Here is a 14,819-nt window from a genome sequence, read left to right as displayed (position 1 = left end):
GAAAAAAAATATATAGGCCTATATCAAATACTGAAATTAAAAATTATAAATGGGATTAAAAATTCTTTAGTAATTTAAAGTTTTTATCATTGTATTTTTGTATTTCAGTTTTTATTATTTAAATAATAAAATTTAAATTTTGAATTTTAATTGTTTTATTTTTGTATATACCAATTAAATAATTAATTGTTTAATTGTTTAATAAACAAAAAATGTTTATTAAATAAACAATTGTTAAATAAACAAAAATAAATGAAAATAAATGCAATTGTACTTAAAAAATATCTAATAAATCAATTAATAGAAAAATTAGATTATGTTTAATGATTGAATAAAATAATTTTATTAACAGTTTTTACAGTAATGAATAAAACTTTCTAATTATTCTGAACAGAAGTCTTTGTTTTATAAGAAAATAAAAGTATTCTTTTTTTAATTTGTAATCTTATGTAACAAAAAAAAATATTTACTTTTAGATGTAAGATCTTCGCATATTGAAAACGTCTAAAATGTTAACTAAATATTAACTAAAATGTATTTGGATTAATAATTAGAATTTTTTTTTCACTTAGAAGATATGACTTAATTTAAAAATTTTATTCATAAACGTCAAAAAAATCACTTGCTTTTTATATTGTTCTTCATTCAAGAAAGAATAAAATCGAATAAAGAATTTTGAAATAAAAGAAATAAAAATATAATGTTTAAAAAATGACGGTGATTGTAATAACATAGAATATTTCAATAGACAAGTTTAATGCAATAGTTCTAAAAATACTCACAACGAACATTGAGTATGACTGTTGCATTAGAAGATCCTTCCTCGTTACTGGCTTCGCAAGTATAAATAGAAGAGTCGTACCTTGAGGCACTTTTAATGTACAGCACTGGTCCTAATGAGGTGACTCGAAGGCGAATCTCTTTGCTATTCTTTGTCGATTTGTCTTCAGAGGATTCAACTGGAACAGGTGCACCTTCTTTATACCATTTATAGGAAATTACATCTGGATTCCCAACAGCAGTTAAGTTTATTTCTATAGAGTCACCTTCCATTAAATCTCGTTTCTGAACAATACTTGAAAATTTGGGCTTATCTAAAAGTATGTATATATGTATATATTTTTAAATATATTCCAAAATTTTAACAAAAATTATTTAATATTTAGCCATTAATTAAACATAAATATAGTTCGATTTTTTAAATATAATTCAAATTAAAATTATACAAACTTTTAAAATATAAATATTTTTATATTTAAATAAACATGCAGCATATTCTTTAAACACTTCTTAAAATTATTTAAAATATTCTTAAAATATATTAATAAAATATATTACAATAAGTGTAAAGCATTTACTTGGCACTATTTCAATAAACAAATGCTTCTGTTTTAAGGTTATCTAGTAGATAAATGGACGCTTACCAGTTGAACTGATATGCGTGAAAAACTCTGGATTTAAAAGTGAGTTTGATTTATTTTTGAAAAATACGTGAATAAATGACATTGGGTTTAAAAGCTTCTATTTGCATCTAGAAGAAACGATTCAGAAGGCTATTTTGGCAACTTTTCTCTTCTGTTTGAAGCTTGATAAGAGAATTTCTTCCATTTGTTCAAATTAAAAACGTGGAATTATAATTTTAAGTATTTTAGGGATAAAACGTAATTTATCAACCTTAATGCCAAAGAGTGGATAATTAGTTATCATTAGAGAAAACTTTCGAAAAGTCAGCAAATTTGTGTTTGAAATTTTATATTTTTCTAGGTTAAGTCGCTTAGTTTGATATAATTAATGAGAAAACTAACTCCAAAGAACTTATTTTTATGATTATTATTAAATCTTGAAAAAAATTTCAAAAAATAATATTTTAAAATAACGATCTTTAGAGTAATTATTCTAAGTTTGACAATCTACTTTTCTCAATCTTTAGATAAGGATCTAACAGTTTGATCTTATCAGTTCTAACATTATTTTTAATTTTTATATTTAATGCATTTTTCTACAAAATAATTTTAAAAAATAATTATATTGGACGAATAATAATATCATTATAAGCAGATAAAAATAATAAAGTGGCTTGTTTAATTTCGTACAAAACGAAATAAATTAAGTATAAAAACGTTCATAACATATTTTTCTATGATTATTTAATAAATTTTTCAATAAAATAAACATAAAAGTGTTATATGTACCAGTTTGACTCACTAACATTGGTGCACTTTTATCAATATCTACAATATAGGCCTATATCTTTCTGTATAAATGGACTGATTAAAATGTAAAACTTACTCTAACTTATCACATGTTAATATATTCTATTATGTTTTAAAACTTAAAATATTAATTTATTTATTAATTAAATATATAACATATATTTAATTAATATAGGTAAATAGAAATATATATAGGCCTATAATTTTACATAAATACAAATATACAAATATACATATACAAATTACATATATAATACAAAAACAAAGTTTTTATTATTCTGTACAGAAATTGTTAGCAACAGGTTAAAATTAAATAATATTTAAAAAAATTTCAATTATATAAAAATTTGAAATTAGTACAAGAATTCCGAAAACAATATTTATTCAATATAGAAATAAAAAAATTATTTTTTATAAGTTGTATATTGTTTATTTATCATCAAACTGGAAAAGAAGTAACAGCAGGCAGCAGAAAATTATTAATTTTGAGATTTCACATAACACATGTAATCTAACTCTGGAAATTAAAGGTCAACATTTCATTGAAGTTAATCTCAGTTTTTACTTTAGATAACATATGTCTCTTTTTTATTTATTTTTTAAATTCTGGCAGTTTGATAGTAAACTTTCTTTCATATCGTTCTGACATCATCACTGCAATTCTTTATAGAGACTATATATATTAATATTTTATGTTAAAATGAAATAGAATTTTTGATACGCTAAAAACAAATAATAAATAGAAGATATCGGAATAAAACATATACATTTATATATATATATATATATGTGTGTTTGTGCGAGTTTATGTTGTGTGGTTGGGTAGGTGTATGCGCAATACCAATGTAAAATGAAGAAAAAACATTATATTAAAATTTAATTGAATGTTGCAGGATATGAATGTTCTTCACAAAAATGATATTTTATTTATTTTAACTTTCCTTTAAAATAATGTGACTTTTTTATAAGAAAACTTTTGATATAGTATTTATTCGTGTTCACTGATGTTTAATAACCAAAACTTTTTTAAAAAGTATAGAATTTCGAATCTGTAATTTTTAAGGAATTGTATCCATTTTTTCCTTATTTATTGTTCATTATATTTAGAAAACATCAAAGAATAAAAAATAAAAAAGTTATTATATTTTAACTTCTAAAATATAAACTTTTAATAGCAACGAAGAAAAATACAATAACTAACTATTTATTTTATAATATTCTTCATGTTAATATTATTTGTTTAAAGATAAAGAAATGATTTATACTAGTAAAAAATGTTAATAGCTGCTTTGTTTTCGTTAAAGAAATAATTTAGATCGACAATATTAATAATAACAGTATTAAAATATTTCAATTGTGATAATTCTAGTTTATTACGATGGATCAATAAGAGGAACCTAATGATATATAGAACTGTGTAATGTCCAGGGAATTACCGATTAATTTAGTGTTTAATACAGGTGTGCATTTGTATATAGAAAAAGCAATTACTATTTAATGACTATTAAATTTCAATTCTTCCGGAAATCGTAAATTTTAAATACTCAGTTAAGGTAATAAAGATTAGTGAATATGTCTTTAGGATTTATTGTATGATGAAGCCGTTCATATTCTGCATAAATGTAATTAGTTATATTCAAATTGTGTATTCTCTTCTATCGTTCTAAATACTAAAATTATAAAGTATTAACATGAATACAACAATATAGCTATTGTAATAAACATACATCTGTGGCTTTATTATGTTTATGTTTATATACGATTATGTTCATTTTCTTCAGAAACTGTAATTATTATTTAAATTATTTACATATAATACCTATATAATAATAAAAAAATTCTATAGATATTAAAAACTTTTAAAATGAATTATTATAAATCAGAAACAGATTTTAGTAGTTTTTGCTTTCAAAATTCTTGTGAATTAGTGTATCAAAAATTTATATCGATATAATGAAGCTACTAAATTACAAATAAATTAATCTTTAAGACAACTTACTTGCTAAAGATTTAATATAATATATTTTAATTATAAAATTTTCAGTCACCGATTAAATCAACAAATTAACGAACAATTTTAATTATTAATTGTAAAATATTGATACAAATAAGTATTTTAGTAGTATTATGATTATATTTTGTGTAATTTTGATACAGTATTTCCGTACAGAAAAGTAATGAAATATATAACTACTTATAAAATATATAACTGTTTTAACTCATGTAATTTAAATTGTGTATTTATTTTAATAAATATAAATTGAAATAAATTTTTAAGCATTTAAAAATAACGGTATACTGTACATATAAAATTGATAAAAATATCATCATAGAAATATGGCTGTTTTTATATTAGTTCGTTTCTTAAAATATTGCTATTATATTAATAATTAATACTACATGTAGCTCTTTTCTGATGAAATGTTTATCTATTAAGGAAGAAAAGTGGCTTCCGTATTTTTAAAGGAAGTCAAGTCAATAAAGAGGTGACATGAGTCCATGTAATCCAAAAAGATTAAAGAATTTATGAAGACGCTAAAACTAAAAAAGTGATATTTTAATTTTAAAAAGCTGACGAAACTAAAAAACAGATCAGAAGGATTACTAAAACATTGATATCTACAGACTTTAGTAGTTCTCTACTTACTTCATCCATCTTACAAATACATTATTTACAAGAACTTAAAGTAGAAAAGGATGTATCAGTTAATTTTATATGAAGTAAGATTTTAAAAATGTTAATATAAATATAAAATATTAAAAGTTATATTTCTTATATCACTAATTGTTAGTATAAAATTTGGATTATAATCAAAGGTTCTGACATGATATAATACTATTCCGGAATGATTAAACTTTGTATATTTAAGTTCATAGATACAAATGTTTCTGCAATTTATAAAGTTTTTGCAAACATTTTTTAGTGAATAATAACACCATAATTATGAATATAAAAATGTAAATAAAGTTTAACAAATTTTGAAGTGAAGAATTTCTTTGAAAGATACTGTCAACCAATTATTGACAACATAATATCTATAAAGATTTAAAGTTTAAAGGTACTCACATAAGATTCTTAATATTATTTGAGCTTCAACTGTATCTGGAAATACGTCAGATTTTGTTCTGCAGATAAAACGGGCTCCATCATCAGAAGGTCTTGCCACAAACACAATCCTACTTTTCACAGCTAATCCACCATGACTGGCATTGTGGATCTCTTCATAATATTCTTCTTCAATCTTGTTGTTTCTAAGCAAAGTAATTACAGGTTTCGGATTACCACTACCTGTTTGGCAAACTAGTGTTACCTGTAAACAAACATTATCTATAATTATATTATTTACGCCATTCATTCTTAAAGAAATTAGGAATTATTTGTTCTGCTAAAGTATGAAAATAAAAAAAACGTATACAATATAATATATTATAAGTATACAAAATAAATTTTAAAGACACCAAAAAATATATAATATTTGTAAAACCCTTAAAAATTATATCTAAATGAATAATAGTTTTTATATAAAATTATTTAATTTGTGTATAAATATATAGTTATTTTATTGAATGATCTTCGTAATAAAAAATTCGTAATAATAATAAATTAAATTAAGCATTTAAACTAATATATTGTGAATTATGGTAGTTTTCGTATTATCTTTTATGCTGTTAGAGATCAAGTTTTAATAGACTTACAGTTTGCCCTTCTTTCGGAATTTGTGGATCCACTGAGAGTAATACTTTCTCTGATGGAACTGAAAGATATAAACCCATAATGTACTCTGTAACATTTCCAGATTTCAATTTTATTTGTTTTTTTCTTTTTGAAATATAACAAAGAAATAAAATAAGAAATAAAACACTAATGCAAAAGTTATAGCTGTGCAATATAATCTCATTTGAACTCTAAAAACTCAAGACATGAACATTTGTAATATATCTTAGACAAACTTTACACATTATATTATAGTTAAGCTCTTTCTAAAAAAATTTAAAGTGAAATATAAAGTTTTGCTATGTTTTCTTACGTAAGTAACGTTTTTAGTAATATTTATGTCTGATACTCATAAAAATATTATTTTATTGACATATAGTCTAAAGGAATCTATATGTAGGACATTTTATTAAATTCGATTAAAGACTTCGTAATTCGAGTATAATAAAATTTCTTACATTTCTTGTAAATTTTCGCAATATACCTTGTATTGCATTTTTTTCAGTTTATTTCTTACTTAGCTTCAAGTATTTAATGAAGTAATTAACATTATTTATATTTAAAATATCATTTTCTAAATATTCCCATTAACAATGTTAAATTTCCTAATTTAATCGAACATTTAGAACTTTTAACTGCTTTCATTATAACTAATTCACATTACTTAAACATTTTCCTAATTATTCTCAAATTGCAACTTTTTGTAATTAATAAGAATAAAAAACAACAAAATATTATAAAGTTATGAATTAAAATTTAGTATAATCTCGATAATCCCAAATATATCGATCTGGTACAGTGTTGAATTATTAGAAGTAAAGTAAAATTCAATGGTTTAACTACTAGGAAAGAAAACATTTGTTATTTCCGCCATATTATACGTTGTAATCTATAAATGTTTTTGATTAATACATGTTACTATACTGTGAAATACTGAAATTAATTGTCAATCCTTTTAGAATAACTTTCATTTGTCTTTTGCCATTTTTTTTTACCCCTGAGTTCGTAATTCCCGCTAAATTCAGTAAGAAATGGAAGTGACAGCAGGCAACTTATGGGAGGTACAGTATTTTTATTTAGAATATTTCGGAGGACTAATTTTTATTTCAATATTTATAGTGTATTGTGTTAAAAGATATATTTTTTTATCAGTATAAAATTTCGAGCCTAGCAATCTTTAATATCGTGCTTAAGCTCGAGTATTCATGATCAGTATCAATATCATTTCACGTTTAGTAGGAATACGGTACGTTCAAATTTTAGGAAACGGGGAGTTTGAAGTAGTGGGAATTGTCAGTAGTGATGGTAATTCTCGAGAGTTGAATAATGTCGGATTACCGGATGTGACAAACTAGCGAACATACGTATTACGAAAATTCTTCTGTATTTAATAAGTTTTTAAAAGATTTAAAAATTCGAAATAATGTTTATATTTGAAAATTCTATTTTTCATCACTAGCTATTAGTTTAAAATAATGTTTTAAAGACATTTATAAAGAATTTCCATTGAAAGAACAATAACAATACACATGAAATATGATGAAATAATATTCATTTAAATTTGATTTTTCACAAGGTTAGGAAATACATTCTAATATAACTTTATATTAAATCCAACATTTCATTTTACAATTGCATTATTATAAAATGTTTTTACAAGGAATAATTTCTTGCAGAAAATCAAATTTATAACTTATTTAAATTTAAAATGAGAAACTTTTATAAACGGAGATTATCTGCTTAATGTCACTTACAATAAACAGTCAAAGTAACCGATGTTTCCAATGGTTGAGAAATAGCCGGACTAAATGCTTTGCAAGTATAAGATATTCCGTTATCGCTGGCATCAACGCGGAAAACCAACTCACTAGAAACTCCACTTCCAGAAATAGATACAGGTGCACTGATCTATAAAATAAAATTTAAATCTGCATATTTTAATATTATTAAAAGTTTTAACTTGTTATTAAAGACGAATGTTTCTATCATTAATTCAACTTAATTACTTTTACCTTTGTCCACATAATTACAAAACTAACTCATGTAGTTTTATAACTTTTTATGAATTTCATTTATTAATATTCTTTTAGTTACTTTGTAAATTATAAATATATTTAACTAAAAGATAAATAAATACATATTAAAATTTATAATGGTGTATTATTATTTATTAGAAAAAATTATAAACAGTTTATTTAAATTAAGACACTTATATAATACATGCACTTATACTTTACAGCTTAAATATTTTTAATAGCTAAGAAGAAGTATATAAATATACTTCCTCTTAGCACCAAAAGTATATTATAAAAGCTAAAATTCAACATTAATCAATTAAAATTTTAAGAAAATTTATTATAATAACATTTTAAAGATTTTTATAACATTTTGAAAATAGAAATAAAATAATTAAAGAAGGTTTTTAAAAAGCAAAACACTAATCCAAAATAGCAAGGAATAAGAAAATTACATAAGTATTATATATAAAATTATAAGCTTGCATTTGATTTTGTATTTATTTTGTTTTATAAACGAGAGATGTATTAGAATATTCGATGAATAATAGTTTTATTTGCTTACTTATACTTTAAGGAACATGACACTAAACTAAATCATATCGAGTAAAGAAAATATATACTTTTTAGTATGTAGAGAAGACTCTTTTTTCTTGTCAGTTTTCAAAGAAGTGAGGACTACTACATCTCTTAAATATACTTACTGATTTAATTTTGATTTCCAATTACGCATTAATTTGAACAGAACCAAGAAAAATAAAAAGTATAAATTATATTCAGAATAAATTAACAGAAAGCTTCCATTTCCAAATGAAACAAAATATTGTCTCTTTCCGATTTCAGCTTTTCTGTAGATGAATATAATATCTATATTAGAGTTCATATTTGACGCTTTATTTATTAATTAAAACATTAGAACTTTGCATAAAATATAACAAAAATATCTTAATTATATTATATAACGTCATACAGAAATCTAGCGAGAAATTATATACTTTGATGTTTCGATGCTAGAATATAAAACAGTAATTTTTCATTTACATGTGTTAATAAATAAAATGTTATACTTAATATTGAAATTTATGAAACGCAATTTAAAAAATTTATTCTTCATTTTCTGGCCGTTTCATATTGTGTTAATACATTTGTGTAAAATTGGAAGAAAACCGTACGGATCGAAACACATTATATCGAAATGTATAAAGAAACTCTTGTATATAAGTAAAATGGTTTATTTAAATCTTAGCATTTAAATATTGTAATCAATTCTTGTTATAGCACCAAAGGATTATTAAAGTTGAATAATAATATAAAATTAAAGTCCCTTTATAAAACAAACTTCAAAAGGTTATCATTCCTTTAATAAATATCGAGTGGCTTTAGTTTTTCATGCGTGCTTAATATGAAATTTTATTCATTTGTCTCTGTTCACTGTAGCAGAAATAACTCGAATGTTGCTTTTAAATGTGAATCAGATCGAAATGCTCTGCATATTGTTCAGCGAGTAAGTTAAGTGACTGGAGATCAATACTTACCTCTCTGTCTCCCCTATACCATTTTAGGTTTGCCGGAGGATTACCGCCGAGAACTACACATATTAGACGTTGCAAGTCGCCCTGTTTAAGTGCACTTAGTTCTTCGTATCCGAGAATACTAGGAGATTCTGGAGGATCTAAAATTTCGATAAACATTATCTATTAATATAACTTGTTCAAATGTTCAATCAGTCAAACGTATAGAATGATAAAATATTTATATAACTTTATATATTTCATCTTGCTTTCTTTTAATACTTAAATATTCAAGTTATTTTTATTTCGATTCATAAATTTAACATGGTGTATTATTTCTAGTTAAACCTTATACAATTTAATTAAATGAGCTTAAATGAAAAATTAAGATAACCATTAATTAGTTTAAACAATGTTTTCGTGTTTATATTTAAACTAAAGATTTCTGTAAAATTTCTATTTTCTCTAGAAGTAGGCTTTGAAATTTACGCATTGCAATACATACTAAATATAATCTNATTATGAACTTGTAATTAAAATTTACTTGATAATTAAAATTTCTATATAATATAGGAAAATAATATGACAATAAGCGAGCTTTATCTATAAAGTATCATCAATATTATCAAATGAGATTAACTATAAAATAATTACGATTATATCAACTGTTTTTATTAGGAAAAATAAAAATTAATAGTAAAATATTATTAATCCGTTTTAATAATACATTATTATTAAAAACTGATTCACTTTAAAAAAAGTGTTAGATCAATATAATTTTCAAATAATTTATTCTTGTTACTTTAATCGAATAATACTCTTTATGAATACAGAAAATTTTTAAATTAAATTTATTTACAAAATAATATAATTAACATATAAACAATAAGTTGTTCGTAAACTTATTTTAAGACTACAAATGATCAATAATTAAAATTATATAAAATGTAATGAAAACGATAGATCTTCCTTATACTTAGAACATAATTTGCAATTTTAAAAATCTGAAGCATTAAATACTTAATACGGAACGAAAATTGTGTCAAGTGTATTAAATATTAAACTAATTATTAACAATTGAACAATTCAATACTTTTGAACTTAGTTCATTTATTTCGTGATTATTTAATTCTTAAAATTATATATTTATTAATAAAGTAAAACTTCCGTAATGTTAATATATAAACAAATTTATCTGATATTAATGAAATTCACTAAATTTATAATAAAATAATTTATAAGAAATTTATAAGTATATAATTATAGATTCCTTGTGTTTAATGACAATTTTAATAAAGTAATACTTTTATTTTGAAAGACTGTAAATCCTTTTAAAAACTGTACAAGAAAATAAACAATTCAATAAACATATACAATCATAATATTAAATGAATGTATTACAATTATTTTTATTTATTAAAAATATTTTTTACAATTTCATTAAGACATTATAATCATAACACAATATTGTAATTAAATTGTCTAGTTATTTGAAATTATTTATTAAGAATTAATTCATGTCTGTATTTGTACATACTTTAATATTTCTCAGATTTGATTTATTATCAATTTTTATTAGTAATTGCACAATCTTTAGAATATATTCATATTAAAGGTTATAATTCATTGTATTATAGAGAGTTATATTACAGTAGGACATTATTAATCCGGAAAGTTCACACACTTTCTTCTTACAGAATAACAAAATTTCCAATGTTTAGATCAAAAGAACACAATAATAGAAAAAGACATTTAAGTATTACTATTTCTAATATAAGTCGTAAATTGTAGTGAAAAGTAAACAGTGTAAACAGCAAATTTGTTTTTAAATTTTATCTAATGTAAACTTTTCTTTCAAATCAATTTGGGAATGAATTATTAATCAAAGATAAGTACGGTCGTCATCTTGCATTAACGTAAGCTAGACAGCATCTAATTTAAAGTATAATTTCCTTTTCAAAATAGTTTACTACCCTTCAAATAATTTCATCATTCGTTACTATGTTGTTAGCATATTCCCACATAATCCCAATAAACTCGTATGTGTTGATAAATAGTTCATTAATATAATGTAGTAGAACAACCGAAAAGAATTTTACAATGATCATCTATTTGTTTTTACAGTGCATAAAATAACTATTTAGGGACATAAATTAACGTTTTTTAAAAAATGATATTTTAACAGAAATTTCATATTTGAATAATTTCTTAGTTTATAAAACCAGATAAATGACCTTTCCATTAAATTCGTCATATAGTTTCATTAAAAAAAGATTTACTTTAAAATATAAGTAAATGCAATAAGTAAAGGATTGTTTACCTCGAAATCAGATATATTTGATAGATATTCACAACAATAAACGCGTTTGTTCGATAAGAATGCTACATCTCACGCAAACTCGAGTTTTCTTTTGGAGTCAAAACCACGATTTTACGTGATGTATGGAGAAAATCTATCTTTTTACTATTGACAGCGTATAGTGGTTTATGGTATTTTTAAGTATACAAATTTTTTTTAACTTCAAAAATGATGGATAATTTTTTACCCCACCTCTTGAAACTTCAAATAAAATATCTCAAATAATAAATATAAATACAATCATAAAAATCTTTTAAAACGACATTGGAGATAAATTATTGTATATTTATTTTAGATTTTCCTATATAATAAATTAAAGCTTTTAATTTAAATTTATTAATAACAATTTCTAAAATGAAATTTTAAAGCAATTTTTTATGCTATGTTTAAATATATTTATTAGGGCCGTACTTTTCTTATTTTATGATAATATATATCATTACGCATAGATTAAAATTATTAATATTATAAATAAATTTATATAAAATATTTAAAAGAATCATTTACTTATTTAACATATTACGACCTTTCGTCATTCGTTTCTCTAATAATGATCATTATTCTTGTATGATTATAAAAATTATAAACAATTTTATACATATTGTTAATTTCTAAATACACAGTTTATATTATAAATAAATAATTTCTGGGAATTTTTTATATCTATAAATTAATGATCTATAGAATAACTAACATTGCAGCAATTTCACTCTTTATATGCTTATATATTTGATTTGGGTAATTCCATTTGTATAGTAAAGAGCGTAAAAGTTACTTATTAGGTATTTGCTTGATACTTTTTGTGATTATTAATACATATTCAATATTATAAGACTGAAATTAAAGAGAAATAATTTTTTTTACATTCTATGTAAAAAAAATGTATAATTCTATGTTAACCGATTTAGTCATAAATAAAACATTATATTTTTACTAAAAATTTATATACGATTCAATATTTGACACCCGAATTTAAAATATTCTTGAATGATAATTATGTAAACATTAATTGATATTATGAACTTGTAATTAAAATTTACTTGATAATTAAAATTTCTATATAATATAGGAAAATAATATGACAATAAGCGAGCTTTATCTATAAAGTATCATCAATATTATCAAATGAGATTAACTATAAAATAATTACGATTATATCAACTGTTTTTATTAGGAAAAATAAAAATTAATAGTAAAATATTATTAATCCGTTTTAATAATACATTATTATTAAAAACTGATTCACTTTAAAAAAAGTGTTAGATCAATATAATTTTCAAATAATTTATTCTTGTTACTTTAATCGAATAATACTCTTTATGAATACAGAAAATTTTTAAATTAAATTTATTTACAAAATAATATAATTAACATATAAACAATAAGTTGTTCGTAAACTTATTTTAAGACTACAAATGATCAATAATTAAAATTATATAAAATGTAATGAAAACGATAGATCTTCCTTATACTTAGAACATAATTTGCAATTTTAAAAATCTGAAGCATTAAATACTTAATACGGAACGAAAATTGTGTCAAGTGTATTAAATATTAAACTAATTATTAACAATTGAACAATTCAATACTTTTGAACTTAGTTCATTTATTTCGTGATTATTTAATTCTTAAAATTATATATTTATTAATAAAGTAAAACTTCCGTAATGTTAATATATAAACAAATTTATCTGATATTAATGAAATTCACTAAATTTATAATAAAATAATTTATAAGAAATTTATAAGTATATAATTATAGATTCCTTGTGTTTAATGACAATTTTAATAAAGTAATACTTTTATTTTGAAAGACTGTAAATCCTTTTAAAAACTGTACAAGAAAATAAACAATTCAATAAACATATACAATCATAATATTAAATGAATGTATTACAATTATTTTTATTTATTAAAAATATTTTTTACAATTTCATTAAGACATTATAATCATAACACAATATTGTAATTAAATTGTCTAGTTATTTGAAATTATTTATTAAGAATTAATTCATGTCTGTATTTGTACATACTTTAATATTTCTCAGATTTGATTTATTATCAATTTTTATTAGTAATTGCACAATCTTTAGAATATATTCATATTAAAGGTTATAATTCATTGTATTATAGAGAGTTATATTACAGTAGGACATTATTAATCCGGAAAGTTCACACACTTTCTTCTTACAGAATAACAAAATTTCCAATGTTTAGATCAAAAGAACACAATAATAGAAAAAGACATTTAAGTATTACTATTTCTAATATAAGTCGTAAATTGTAGTGAAAAGTAAACAGTGTAAACAGCAAATTTGTTTTTAAATTTTATCTAATGTAAACTTTTCTTTCAAATCAATTTGGGAATGAATTATTAATCAAAGATAAGTACGGTCGTCATCTTGCATTAACGTAAGCTAGACAGCATCTAATTTAAAGTATAATTTCCTTTTCAAAATAGTTTACTACCCTTCAAATAATTTCATCATTCGTTACTATGTTGTTAGCATATTCCCACATAATCCCAATAAACTCGTATGTGTTGATAAATAGTTCATTAATATAATGTAGTAGAACAACCGAAAAGAATTTTACAATGATCATCTATTTGTTTTTACAGTGCATAAAATAACTATTTAGGGACATAAATTAACGTTTTTTAAAAAATGATATTTTAACAGAAATTTCATATTTGAATAATTTCTTAGTTTATAAAACCAGATAAATGACCTTTCACTGTAATTAAAACTTGTAGTTTTTTAAGTTAAAATTTTACAAAATTATAATTTATATATTACAGGTATTAAAATTTTATTGACATGTTTACTTTTCCAAATTTTATATGTTGTTATTTTTATTTATAATTTTTTGTTAACAGATATAATGAATAAAATTTATGTAAATTATATCAAAATAATTTTGAATTCTTTTAGTTATATAGTTAAAAACGCGTTATATCAATAAAATTTTAATTCTAATTTTTGTAATTTCAAATTTTTATTAAAT

General features: G+C 21.8%; 1 protein-coding gene across 1 annotated transcript in view; it reads right to left on the bottom strand.

Moving 5' to 3' along the window:
• Positions 1-14,819, bottom strand: part of LOC111627349 (synaptogenesis protein syg-2-like) — a 67,876-nt gene that overhangs the window by 49,545 nt on the left and 3,512 nt on the right. The window contains exons 3-7 of the mRNA XM_023370910.1: positions 9,479-9,615; positions 7,683-7,836; positions 5,910-5,968; positions 5,281-5,524; positions 783-1,094 (exon numbers count right to left, since the gene is read on the bottom strand). Of these exons, the coding sequence (XP_023226678.1) occupies positions 783-1,094; positions 5,281-5,524; positions 5,910-5,968; positions 7,683-7,836; positions 9,479-9,615 (906 nt within the window). The remainder of the gene's footprint in view (positions 1-782; positions 1,095-5,280; positions 5,525-5,909; positions 5,969-7,682; positions 7,837-9,478; positions 9,616-14,819) is intronic.

This window comes from Centruroides sculpturatus, unplaced genomic scaffold (genome assembly GCF_000671375.1).
Source record: "Centruroides sculpturatus isolate CEXI.00-Female unplaced genomic scaffold, Cexi_2.0 scaffold437, whole genome shotgun sequence".
NCBI classification, from domain to species: domain Eukaryota; kingdom Metazoa; phylum Arthropoda; class Arachnida; order Scorpiones; family Buthidae; genus Centruroides; species Centruroides sculpturatus.
Note: the sequence above shows the minus strand (reverse complement) of the source record. Positions and strands in the feature narration are given on the sequence as shown.